At 36.3% G+C, this 12,639-nt stretch overlaps 1 protein-coding gene and 1 long non-coding RNA gene across 9 annotated transcripts in view; one reads left to right on the forward strand and one right to left on the reverse strand.

The window, feature by feature from the left end:
- Positions 1-12,639, forward strand: part of DROSHA (drosha ribonuclease III) — a 120,858-nt gene that overhangs the window by 41,602 nt on the left and 66,617 nt on the right. For all 8 annotated transcript variants that reach the window (XR_013378721.1, XM_077896349.1, XM_077896350.1 and 5 more), the window contains 3 exons: positions 299-380; positions 1,342-1,416; positions 11,431-11,600. Coding sequence is in view for 7 of the 8 variants with exons in the window: in XM_077896349.1 (XP_077752475.1) it covers positions 299-380; positions 1,342-1,416; positions 11,431-11,600 (327 nt within the window). In the remaining variant the exon portion in view is untranslated. The remainder of the gene's footprint in view (positions 1-298; positions 381-1,341; positions 1,417-11,430; positions 11,601-12,639) is intronic.
- Positions 1-12,639, reverse strand: part of LOC144313042 (uncharacterized) — an 80,837-nt gene that overhangs the window by 13,227 nt on the left and 54,971 nt on the right. The window lies entirely within an intron of this gene.

Consider the following 12,639-nt stretch of genomic DNA (forward strand, 5'->3'; position numbering starts at 1 on the left):
TGAGCCACTCAAGCACCCTGAGATTTTAATTTTTTAATTTCACATCATTTTACTTGTATGTTTGTAAGGGCTGAGTTTACATTCTTGTAGGAATCCTAATGGTATTATTGCCTATTTCACTTATGTCTCAAGCCAATGAGCTATTGTAGGACAGTGGCTAAACTTTTTAGGAAATTATGTGTTTTTTTAAGTATAGTTTTAATACATACTTTTTTAAGACACTTGACTAGAACAAGTTGAACGTTCAGTCTATATACATTGACGATACTATAGTAATTTGATTGGGTTTATTTTTCAGAATTTTTGTGTGAAAGGACTTGAACTCTTTTCGTTATTCCTGTTCAGAGATATTTTGGAATTGTATGACTGGAATCTTAAAGGTAAATAACAAGATTTAAAGAAAAGTATAATGCTTGTAGGAGATAATTGTGGTATATATAAAAACTTGAAGCAGCGAGAAGACAATTGAAATTCTCCTTATTTTAAGTACGCAGGAAAAAGTATGTTATTCATAGGAACACTTGCTATACTTTGACATGAATAAGTCCTTATGGGTCTTATTTTAAGTTTTAATACAATTTGACAGTGTTTATTACCTAAGATTACCATTATCTGTTATCTGATACCTAAGAAGATGATACCAGTTACTATGAGTAACTACTATCTTGATTTATGTACACCAGGGAAACCTCATTAGTTAATATTTTAAATCTATTGAACCTTACTATAATAAACTTCTTACAAGATGACAGTTTGTTAAAACAGAGCTTCAGTCAGCCTTCAGAGCACACATATACACTTTGAGTTACATAAGTTCAAAACTTGGTTCTTAGATAATTGTTCATTTCTTTGGAGTGTTTATATTCCAGCAGACATTGACTTATTTATTTTTAAAACAGTGTATTGATGAATGGCTTTTGAAACCAAGTTTTTAATAGTATTTGTTACTTTTCCCCCCCAGTGGTATTGATTAAAATAGAAAAGAATGAAAACACAAGCATATTATATCATGTAGTAGTTCAACTATAACAAAAATCTTTATATTTTTGGATTTCTAAAAATAGTTTTACTGCATATGTCCTATATGGGGTATATCCTTGGAGCTTTTATTCCCCTCTGACTTTGAGTAGTCCTCTCACTGCAGTCTTCATTGGATGTTTGTGGCAGTTATCTCATGATTGATTGAGCTACTGAGGAGAAGAAGGGGTGGTGTTTTTTTATGTCCCGACTTCTCTGGTGGTGTTTCTTTGTGGTTATCATAAATCTTAGGAATTAAGGCACAGTGTTTGTTTTCTAAGGCTGTTTTATTTATTTTTTCTCCTTTTCACTTGTTTGCTTTAGGCCCTTTGTTTGAAGACAATCCTCCCTGCTGCCCAAGATTTCATTTCATGCCACGTTTTGTGAGATTTCTTCCAGGTAAATCTTTTGGCTTGTCAGTGACCTGGTGAGATAGTGCATCTGAAAATAAGCCTGCCATTCTCTTTTTAATCTTTAGGGACAACTTCCCACCTCAGACACTGTTAATTATCTACTTCTCAGGTCAGGGATGAAATGTAAAATTATACACCCTGATTTGTATCCCTGTGTAATTTATGGTAGCCCCAAATTAGATGAGCAGTGGGACAAGTGATAAAAAAAAACTTTGAAAATCTACCTGATAAAATATCGTGCACCTGTTTTTTTTAATATTGTGCAACTATTAAAAGTAACATGGATAAATGTTGCTCTAGAAATGCTTATGGTTAATTGGAAAACAATTAGTATAAAATTTTGTATGTACTATGATTATGTTAAAAATTACTGCAATAAGTCTATTAATGTAGTGATATTATTGGTGATTTTTTTCCTATTTTTTTGACACATTCACGTTATGGTGAAAAATTAGTTATTTTCTCACTAATTAAAATAGGTAAGTAAATATATTTTACTTTTTTAAGGCGGTATTATGAGCTTTAAAATTTTTTTTCAAGAGTCTAGCTATGAGTGTGGCATTAGTTATATTTCATGTTTTTAAAAATGGCTAGGTTTTATGAAATCTTTGGATGCCTTTTGGTGTGCAAAATCTTCACTTAAATGAATTTATCCCTTGAATCTCACTCTGGCATCTTACTTTCTGGTGACATTTTTATATTCCTCCAACCTCTTATGCCCTAGTCCCTTTGCTTCTACCTGAATCTTCCCTTTTCTTCCTGTGTACAGCTACCTTTCTTTGCTTTCTCACTTAAGTCTTGTGCTCTCAGTTCTGTGTCTCAACTCTAGTGACCTCAGCGCCTTGTGCCAGCCACCACTTTCCACTAAAATGTCAATTCTGCCATTTGCCTTTTCTTGTCCTGTTTCTGGGCCACTCAGTGATACTGGAGAAAAAAAACAATTAGCTGCTATGTTAAATCTGTGATCCACAATTTCAGATGGGGAGCTTTATGGAATGTAAACTTTTTTTTTTTTTTTTAAGATTTTATTTATTTATTCATGACAGACACAGAGAGAGAGAGAAAGGCAGAAACACAGGCAGAGGGAGAAGCAGGCTCCATGCAGGGAGTCCGATGTGGGACTCGATCCCGGGTCTTCAGGATCATGCCCTGAGCTGAAGGTGGCACTAAACTGCTGAGCCCCCTGGGCTGCCTGGAATGTAAGCTTTCTGCCCACATCTGCATGTCAGCAGTTTCAGGAAATCAGCCCTGTGCTCATACTCTCCTTCCCGTAGCCCTTGTCCTCCTGGGGGCTGGAGACCTGGCCTTCCCCATGCCTTACTACCCTGGTTTGAGCCTGTCACACCTTGTGGTCCACCCACAGCTCAGCTTTGCTTGGGCGCCCCACTCCCTCTAACACTGTCCCTGCCCTGCCACAGCTGCTGATACCGAAGCTAGCCTCCCAAAGATCACATCTAGTAGACACACTGTAGTTCCAGTCTCTTCCCTGATGTGGTACCTGGGCCCTTAACCCTGTCTTCTGTGTGCTGAGCTCTCCTTGCTTTCCTCCTGGCTTTCTGATTTATCTTTAGTTTCTGGTCTGCTCATTCTAGTTTAGATTTCAGGATTTTGTCCTTGATACTGTTCCCTCAGTTCAGACAGTCACAATGGCTTATTTTTATTTTATTTTATTTTTTAAAGATTTATTTATTTGACAGAAAGAGAGTGCACAAGTAGGCAGAGCGGCAGGCAAAGAGGCAGGCAGAGGGAGAGAGAGAAGCAGGCCCCCGCTGAGCAGAGTCCCGCAGAAGGCTTGAACCCAGGACTATGGGATCTTGACCTGAGCCAAAGTCAGATGCCCACTTGATTGAGCTACCCAGGCACCTCTTATTTTTATTTTAGAATAGCATTACTCATATTTTCAGTATTATTGTTAATGGTTATTTCATTTGGAAAATGCATTCAAAAGCTTTTCTCCTTTGTACAGCTGGTATTATCTTATTGAGAAATCTTTTCTTTTCACGTGAATGCATCTTTGATTTTATAATGGAGCTTTAGCAGCAAACTTATTAGAAGATGGTGCTAGACTGAGCTTGTTGAAAGCCTTTACTTCCCCTGTCTGCCTCTAGGCATTTTATGACCAGACAAATCTCTGAGAGAAAGACAGTTATAAAATCATCTTAAAGAAAAATCTTATGTCGAGATTTACTTTGTGAGATTTGAACTCTTGTAAAATGTTTCTTATAACTATGTAGGGATAACATTTAGGTTGTCATAAAGAAAAGGCCTATTTATTTATTTATTTATTTTTGGATTTATTTTTAAACAGGATTTACCTTTTCATTAGACTTCCCTTTGAAAATACATATATTAAAAAGCCCTGAAAGATACAGAAAAATATCTAATGTGTGAAATGTATTTTGGTATTGGGTGGCAAATTAGGATTGATTTGCTTTTTACAATATGACTTCATTAAAATCTTTTACTAATGGTAAATTACGAGGCACCTGGGTGGCTTAGTTTGTTAAGCGTCTACCTTTGGCTCAGTTCATGATCCCAGAGTTCTGAGAGAGAGCCCCACATGGGGCTCCCTGCTGAGCTGGTAGCCTGCTTCTCCCTTTCCCTTTGCCCTTCCCCCCTGTTTGTGTTCTCTCTCTCTTGAATAAATAAAGAAAATGGTGAATTAAAAAGAAAAACATTTTAATATATATTTTCTTTTTTTTTCTGTGTGTAGGCTATTTCTACCTAATTGTCATCATACTAATATATGATTTTGCATCCTAGTTTTTTCTAATTCATTAAGCAGATGAATATTTTCAAGGAACATGGTAGGTAGTGCCAAATTTCTTATCAAAAGAATAGCATCAATTTATGCTACCGTGAAAAATGCATTCTTAGTCTTCTTCATATTTTGGACCCCCCCCCTTTCTTCACTTCTTCCTTCTTCCTTCCTTCAACTCCGTGAGGCTTCAACACAGTGTCTGTCTTGTGTCAGTGCTAACATACTACTTGGCACATAGCAGGGACTCAGTAAATACTTGTTTACTGACTTCATTTAATTGAGCACAGTAGCGCCTTAGCTAATTATTGATGTGTTTTTTTTTACTAATGAGAGTAAATTATTTTTAAACATTCTTTGGTACTCTCTCTTATTTTTTAAAAGTAAACATTTGAAGTATGACGTAAGCACTGAATTGTGCACGTCATAAATTTAAGACTGAATTTTCACAAAGTGAATGTGACTGTGTACTCAGCACCCAGATCAAGATGACCAGCATTCAGGACTCCCCTTTCAGGCACTTCCCAGCTTCTCAAGGGTAGCCTCTATTCTGACTTAAAAACACCATGTTAATTTTACCTATTGTTTAATTATAAGAACTAGAATTATGTGTTCCTCTTTGTTTTTGTCTTCTTTTGTATTACGTGTTTTTGAGACACCTGTTAGAGTTAATTGTAGTTGGTTAATTCTCATTACTACATAGTATTATATGGTATGACTAAGGTGTATTTAAGCTATCTGTGATAAATGGACATTTGGATATTCAGTTTCTGGCTCTTTCAAATAGTATACATATGTTCACCATTACACTCATACATGCCTTTTGGAGAGCATATATTTATGCTTTCCCATTGCAGATATTTACCTAAGAGTGGAAATTCTAGTTTTGTTTACATTAAGCTTTGTAGATAGTTTCCAACAGTTTTCTACAATGATTGCTTCATTTTCCCTCCCCACCAACAGTGTATAGGATGCTTCAGGATAGTCCACATTTTCACTGACACTTGACATTTTTCTTTCATTTTCAAGGTAGCCATTTTGATGATTGTTTTAATTTTCACTTCCCTAATGACTTATGAAATGGAGCCATCATTTCATATATTAATTGACAATTTGGATATTATCTTCTGAAGTGCTATTTGAGTCTTTAGCTTATTTTTCTATTGGATGATACCTGTGTTTATCTCATTTATTTGTAGATATTTTCATATATAAATATATATTGTACATGAGACTTTTGTCAGATGTAGAGATTGCCAGTACCTTCTCTGTGGATTGCTTCTTCACCATGTTAATGGCGATTTTTGATGGACAGAAATTCTTAATTTTAATATAGTCCAATTTACATATTCTTTTATGCTTATCTTGTTTATGAAATGTTTGCTTACCGTGAGGTCATCAAAAAACCCTCCCTATATTTTCTAGAAATTTAGATCTCTAATCTGTCTCAAAATTTGTTTTTCAGTTGGTATGAGATCTGAGTCAAGATTCCTTATTTTTATTTTTATTTTTTTAAGACTTCTAATTGACTTATGGATATCCAGTTGACTCTGCAGCATTTTTTGGAAAAATCATTTGTTTTTCATAGAATTAAAGTGTTACTTTTACTCTTTATTGACTCATCTCTGTGTGTTTGTGTACACAAACAATATGAAAGTGTATAAAGTAAAACAGTAAACACCCCTTTCTAGATGTGTGAAAATGAGTAGGTACTATATATGATTTGGTTTGTATTTGTTTTAATCTATATAGGGAAAATTATACTTTTTTCTATAAGTGGATAACACTAAATATATTATACAATTTGCCTTTTTTACTCAACTATTTCAGATGTCCTCTATAAAAAACATTGCCTCATTCTTTCACACCTCCATAGCATTCCATAGTATGAGTGGACATAAATTTTTTTGACCATTCCTCTAGTGATGAATATTTTTGAGGTCTCTATTTTCCCCCCATTACATATAAATACTTGACAGTAGTCTTATGAATCATCCATAAGGTAGAATTCCAGAAGTAAAATTATTTGTTAAGACAGTATTTGGAAAGTTGGTGTCCGTTGTTCTCTAGAAAGGACATGATATGTAGCTCTAACCAACATTTTTAGCAGTACCCTTTTTCTGTTTCTGTGGATATACAGTCTGGATGTCATGTCCTCTACAGTTGTGTCCATCTGAGAGACACAGTGTAACCTCATGGTTATTATTTGCCTCTTACTTGAACTGTAATGAGAATGAGCAGCTCTCACATTTCAGGTATTTCACTCTCCTCTCATGCTCATTTGCTCTCATCTACATCAGTTTATTATATCTAATTGAAGTTTTATCAGTCATCATTTTTCTCTAGTTTCCCAGTTTTGAAGAAACGGTCTCATTTGCTCCATACAAATTTATCTAAAATTAAGCTTATAGCTTAAACCAGGGATTGATTGATTGATTGATTATTTATTTATTCTTTATTTATTTATTTATTTATTTATTTAAAAGATTTTATTTATTCATGAGAGACACAGAGAGAGAGGCAGAGACATAGTCTGAAGGAGAAGCAGGCTCCATGCTGACAGCCCGATGTGGGTCCTGATCCTGGGACTCGGGGATCAGCTCTGAGCCAAAGGCCAGACACTCAACCACTGAGCCACCCAGACGTCCCACACCAAGGATTATTTAATTCAGGCCAGGAGTCAAATCACAAAGCAACCAGTTTATTGAAATTTTAAGAATGTTCTCAAATTTGTGTTTCTTTCTGATCCCTGCTTCTACCTTTGGTAGCCAGTCCATTGATAAGAGCTCTCATAAATGTAGTTTAAGGTTTTATTCTTGCTGGAGCTAGGGCTAGGGGAGAATTCAAGATAGGAAGGCTGCTCTCATGGAAAAGCTTGTTCATTACTTGTATCATCAGTGTTTGCAAAGCTTCAGAATTCCGGAATCAGTTTTGCAAATTGATTATTGTGCAAATTGATTTCTGGAAGTTGCCCCATTCTGAAGAAGTAGTTTGTAAGTATGGCTGAGAGAGCCAGGGGTGGGAAACTATCTCAAAATTCCCAGGGAGCTAAGTGTAGTTTAAAAAACATCATTCGATACAATATCTTAATATAACTTGCTATTTGGAAAGTAATTTTTTTGTGGGGAAATTTAGAAAATATCCGTTAATACAGATTTTCAAAATTTAAGATTATGTAAAGACATGTTGGCAAGAATATACAGGAGACCTAATAATTCGGTTATACAGTTATTCTCAGTGTAGGCAAACAGAAAGATATTTTTATAGTTCTTAAAATAACTTACTACACTGTTGAGAAATACTTGTTTAACCAGCCATATTCTCACCACAAATCCCCTAACAAATTGCCCCCCTTACCATATAAATAATCAAGCAATATAAGCTGAGAGAATTGGGCCTCTAAGAAACAGTTTATAAAGTCTGTCAGTTCATTAATGACTGTCCAGATTCATTCCCTGAAACACAAACTCCAGTTCTTCCCGAATAATGAGCCGTTGTCACAGTTCCAGTGCCAGTGCTGGCGGAGTTCCTGCTAACCTTAGCTTACCCGCTCTGATTTCTCATTTATATCATGTCCTATTTATCTCAGCCAATGAGATAAAAATTACTTCCTAGCCTTCGGTGACATAGTTCCATAAATCCCCAACATAAACATGTAGCAAAGCAGACAAACCAAAAGAGCCAATTCATTAACATTAGTAAGTTCATGGCAGTCTGCAAGCAAGTGGCTGTGTTATTTATCTGCTTCAGAAAGTCATTCCACAAATATTTATGGAGTGTCTTTTGTTACTGGCCTGGGTGTGAGCGAGGCAGCCCTTGCCCCATGGGCTCTGACAGGACCCTTGCCTGGTCTTCCGTGAGGACCGTGCCTCACTATGGAACCTGGAGCAATGCCTTGATCTCCCTCCTCGGTAAACCTGTCATTTCAGGTTCTCTGTTCTGGGTTTCTGCTTTGTCACAGTGATAAATACCGGTCTTTCTTAGCTTTTAGTCGCCATTTAGAATATTTAGCAAGTTTCAACGTGAATTTATAATTTCTCCTTCAGCATTACTGAATTTGCACCTGATATATGTTTTTAAATGTCTCTAGTTTCTATGCTGCTATAAAGATCTCCTTTCTCATTAGCAGCTTTGCACTAAAGCATTCTTACAAGCATTTGGTGGCCTTTTTTCTTTTTTTAAGATTTTATTTATTTTTTTGAGAGGGGGGGGAGCGCACAAGTGGGAGAGGGGCAGAGGGAGAGGGATAAGCAGACTCCCCACTGAGCGCAGAGCCCAAGTGAGCAAGTACAGAGGGGTTTCCTTCTTTTTTTTTTTTTTTTTTTTTTTTTTTTTACAGAGGGGTTTCTATCCCAGGACTCCGAGATCATGACCTGAGCTGAATTCAGATGCTTACCTGACAAGCCACCCAGGCTTCCCATGGCCTTTTTTCTTTATATTGCAGTTATTCTTCACCTAAATTGGGCCCTGTCCTTGGTTTGTAGGCTCAAGTATTCCCCTCTTCCAATAGCTTTTTTAGTTTTTTAGTCTTTTCACTTTAAATTCATAGCACTTAGTCTATTTCACTTCTATTTGCAGTGCCATGAAGTCAGCCCTCTGTAACTGCTGGTGAGGAGATTTTAGTGCTGTTCTGTATACCTGGCATTGCATATATTTGCTCCTTCTACCATACACCAACTTCCCCAAATAAAATCTGGGTCTTTTTTTCTAATCCTTGTAACAAAACAACTCTCTCCTTCCTACAGCATGCTGGGCTTCTGATGGATCCTTGTAGGCTCACAGTGCTCTTTAGTGATACTACCAAATATAGAGATTATGAGCCAAATACTATTTTACTCTTTTCTTGATTCCTAGTGAATCTAGTCAGTGTGGTAGTTCTTTTCAAGGCTCTCTAGGGTTCCTTTTTGTCTCTGCTGTTCTCAATGTGTACACATGCAGTGTAAATGAACATATTCTGGCCTTAGTGTTCTCTTTTTCCATCTGTTTGCCTCAGACCCCCTAGAAGTAGAGACTACTGTGGGCTCAGACACGGACAGACATTGTGATAGGCATTATGGCTTTGCCAGGCTCCTTAGCAAAGAGGGGAACATCATTGATTGAGGGAGGCATGTTAAATGCAGGGAGATTGAAATGTCTTTTGAGACAGACTCTTGAGAAATATGCCCTTTACAATAAAAGTTTGTTAATCAAAGGTGACTCTTGGGTTTAAAGCAGATGTTTTGTAATGAGGCATAAAAAATTTCACTGCTGTGAACAATAATCTGAATCAGTAGGTAGAACATGTCCTCATGTGGGTTGATTGTATTTTAGTCACTTCGTGGACAAATTTTTGTTTTGTTTTTGTTTTTAGAGATTAGAGACTCAGTGTCTTTGATTAAGAGAAGTCTGCTTTTAGAATGTTATCTACAAAGATTCCTCTAGGAACTATTGTGACTAATCATTATTAGCCTATATGCTTCTTGAGAGCCTTAAAGCTTTTGTTTTTGTTTGTTTTTTTTTCCATGACTGTGACACAGGACCACTCATAGTGCCTGGCACATAATGATAAAAAACCTACTCATCTGAGAATAAAATCCAGAGCTCTTCCTGTGTTCTGTAGAAGAAGCTTTGCAAGATCCAACTTCCCTGCCACCTCCTTCACACTCCATCCTCTTTGCAGTTGCTGGAACACATCAATCCGACTTTACCATAGGACTTCTGCTAGTTTTTTCTAAGACAGTCTTCTTCCAAATTGCTGCATAGTGGACTCCTCTCTTCTTTCTAGTCTTTGCTCACATGCATCTCTTCATAGATTCCTTTCCTGACCACTATTTTAAATATGGCTGCTGCAGTCCTTTGCCCGTTTTGATTCTTCTTTATAGGAGAATCTTTATCTTAACCTAATGATCTATTATGTGGTTGTTTTTTACTGTGTCTTTCCTTTCTCTGGAATATAAGGGGTTTTGGTTGTTTAGATCACCACTGTATTCCCAGAGTCTAGAAGAGTGCCTGCTGCATAATAGGTACTCAGAGAATATTTGTTAAATACAAACAAGTATTTAATGAATGCTTGCCTGCATATATGGTCGCTCTATAGCAGCAATATGCTCTAGTTCCGTAACATCTGAAATTTAAAAAAAAAAAAAGAAAAACGGATCAAAAAAAGATTTTGATCTTTGCTCTCTTTCTCAGATGTGTAGTTCTGTCCAGGTTCTTAGCCTACAGCAACTGGTATTTAAGATCTTTCATCCTCTTTCTAGTACCCCAAATTCCTTGGGTGCCATTAACTCCTCTAGCACGAATATGACACTCTCATTTGTGCCCACCCATCTCCACCATCTTGGCCCCTCATTTCTCCGTGGAGTGATTGGCCCTATACTGGTGTTCCTGGCATATCTCATGACCTGGGGAGGGTAGTCGTTGTCCTCCAAACCTTCAGAGCTCTTGTCCTTTCTTGGGTTGGGATTAGGCAAAGAAAAGAGGGATAAGGTGATTGCATGTATTGATCAAGAAGTTAAGCCCAAAAAAAAGGGGCAGAAGCTTATGGACCCAAAATTAATGCCCACATTATATGAATGTCTTTGGTTCATCAAGTATCAGATTGACTCTTTCTAAGGCACTTTAATTATGTCCCTTGTTTTTATCCTCTGTATTTGGTAATATATGCTTCTGTAAGCCTCAGAATAGCTGGTATTTTTTCCATGTACTAACTCCATAATGAACTTCATGATAATAGTACAGGCTTTTTAGCGCCATTCATCACGGCAGGTGCAGCACATTAGCACCAAAAAATTAGACCATAATGCAACAATAGCTTATTGGAAACATCCATAAATATCTCATAAAAGCTTAGAATTTCCTTAAGACAGTAACATCACTTCTAAAGAGCTTTCATCTGTTACCTTAGAAGGAATAATAAAATATTTAAGACATAACATAGTTCTGTATATTATAAACTGTGGCTCTTATGCTAGGTGGTTTTAAATTTATTTAGGTAGGCACTCTTTTTATATTCATACCTCACAAATGGAGCCTTTTATCATTTATAATGTTGTTGCCATTTTAGTAAATGAGATGGATTATGAGCACTGTTCATCAATGAAACAAATGGCTTTTGTATTATTTGGCACCTGGTTAAACAATGTAAATTCTAAATTTTTATAAATGCTCTTTTTTTCTTCATTGTCTTTGTTTTTCCTTTTTTGGCTGATGATTGACTGTTGAGTAGCTTTATTTTTGCCTCTCTTTCCACTCCCACCCAAGATGGAGGAAAGGAAGTGCTGTCCATGCACCAGATTCTCCTTTACTTATTACGATGTAGCAAAGCCCTGGTTCCCGAAGAGGAGATCGCCAATATGCTTCAGTGGGAAGAACTTGAGTGGCAGAAATATGCAGAGGAATGCAAAGGCATGATTGTCACCAATCCTGGAACGGTATGTTCTGGTGCTTACACATTCTGAGACTGACACCCCCCCCCCCTCCGCCCTTCTTTCCAGTTTGTGTGTTCACAAAAATAGTAACAGAACATTTAAAAAGTTTTAAGTATTCTTTCTTGTTCTTTGAGTAAGTTTTTCTTTTAAATACTTATTAGTAAATTAAAAAAAAATATTACAGTGTAGTCATATTTAGTAGTAAATTCACCTGATTAGTAAATTCTGCCCATTATGGAGAATTTCGAAGTTTTTAGATATGTTCAGATCTGATTTTTTTTTTTTAAGATTTTTATTTATTCATGAGAGACACAGAGAGAGGCAGAGACATAGGCAGAGGGAGAAGCAGGCTCCCTGTGGGTGCCTGATTCCAGACTTGATCCCAGGACCTTGGATCACGACCTGAGCCAAAGGCGGATGCTCAACCACTGAGCCACCTAGGTGTCCTCAGATCTGATAATTTTTTTTTTACTATAAAAGTAATATGTTTTCATTTAAAAAGTTAAGAAAATAGAAAAATAGCCCAAAGAAGACAATAAAAAGTTATCTGTGATTCCATTTTCAGAGATGTTAACTGTTGTTCACTTTTCTAGTCTTCTTAGAGACTTTCATGTTGTTTTAAAACAAAATTGGCATCATAAATTATTCTTACTTAGACCTTTTTGTTCTTATCCTCTTTCAGAAACAACGATCACAAGATTATTTTTCCATAGTCTTAAATTTCTTTACAAGTGTAATTTTAAAAAAGGCTCCCAAGTCATTTAATTAACTCGCTATTATTGGACATCTAGGTTGCTTCCAGGTTTTTGCTGTCATAAACAGTGCTGTATTGAATTTGTATATGTGTGTATAACCACGTATATACATAAACATGTATATATCTTTGAAGATGTGGCCATTTAATTTTTTTAGGAAGATGTCCTATGAGTGAAGTTAATAGACTGAAGATATGCACATTTTTAAGGTTTTGTTGTAAATTCCCTTCTAGAAGTGTTGTAAAATTTGCACTTCGACCAAGAGTATATGAGCATGTCCTTTTCTT

The sequence above is a fragment of the Canis aureus genome, chromosome 4, assembly GCF_053574225.1.
Source record: "Canis aureus isolate CA01 chromosome 4, VMU_Caureus_v.1.0, whole genome shotgun sequence".
NCBI classification, from domain to species: Eukaryota; Metazoa; Chordata; class Mammalia; order Carnivora; family Canidae; genus Canis; species Canis aureus.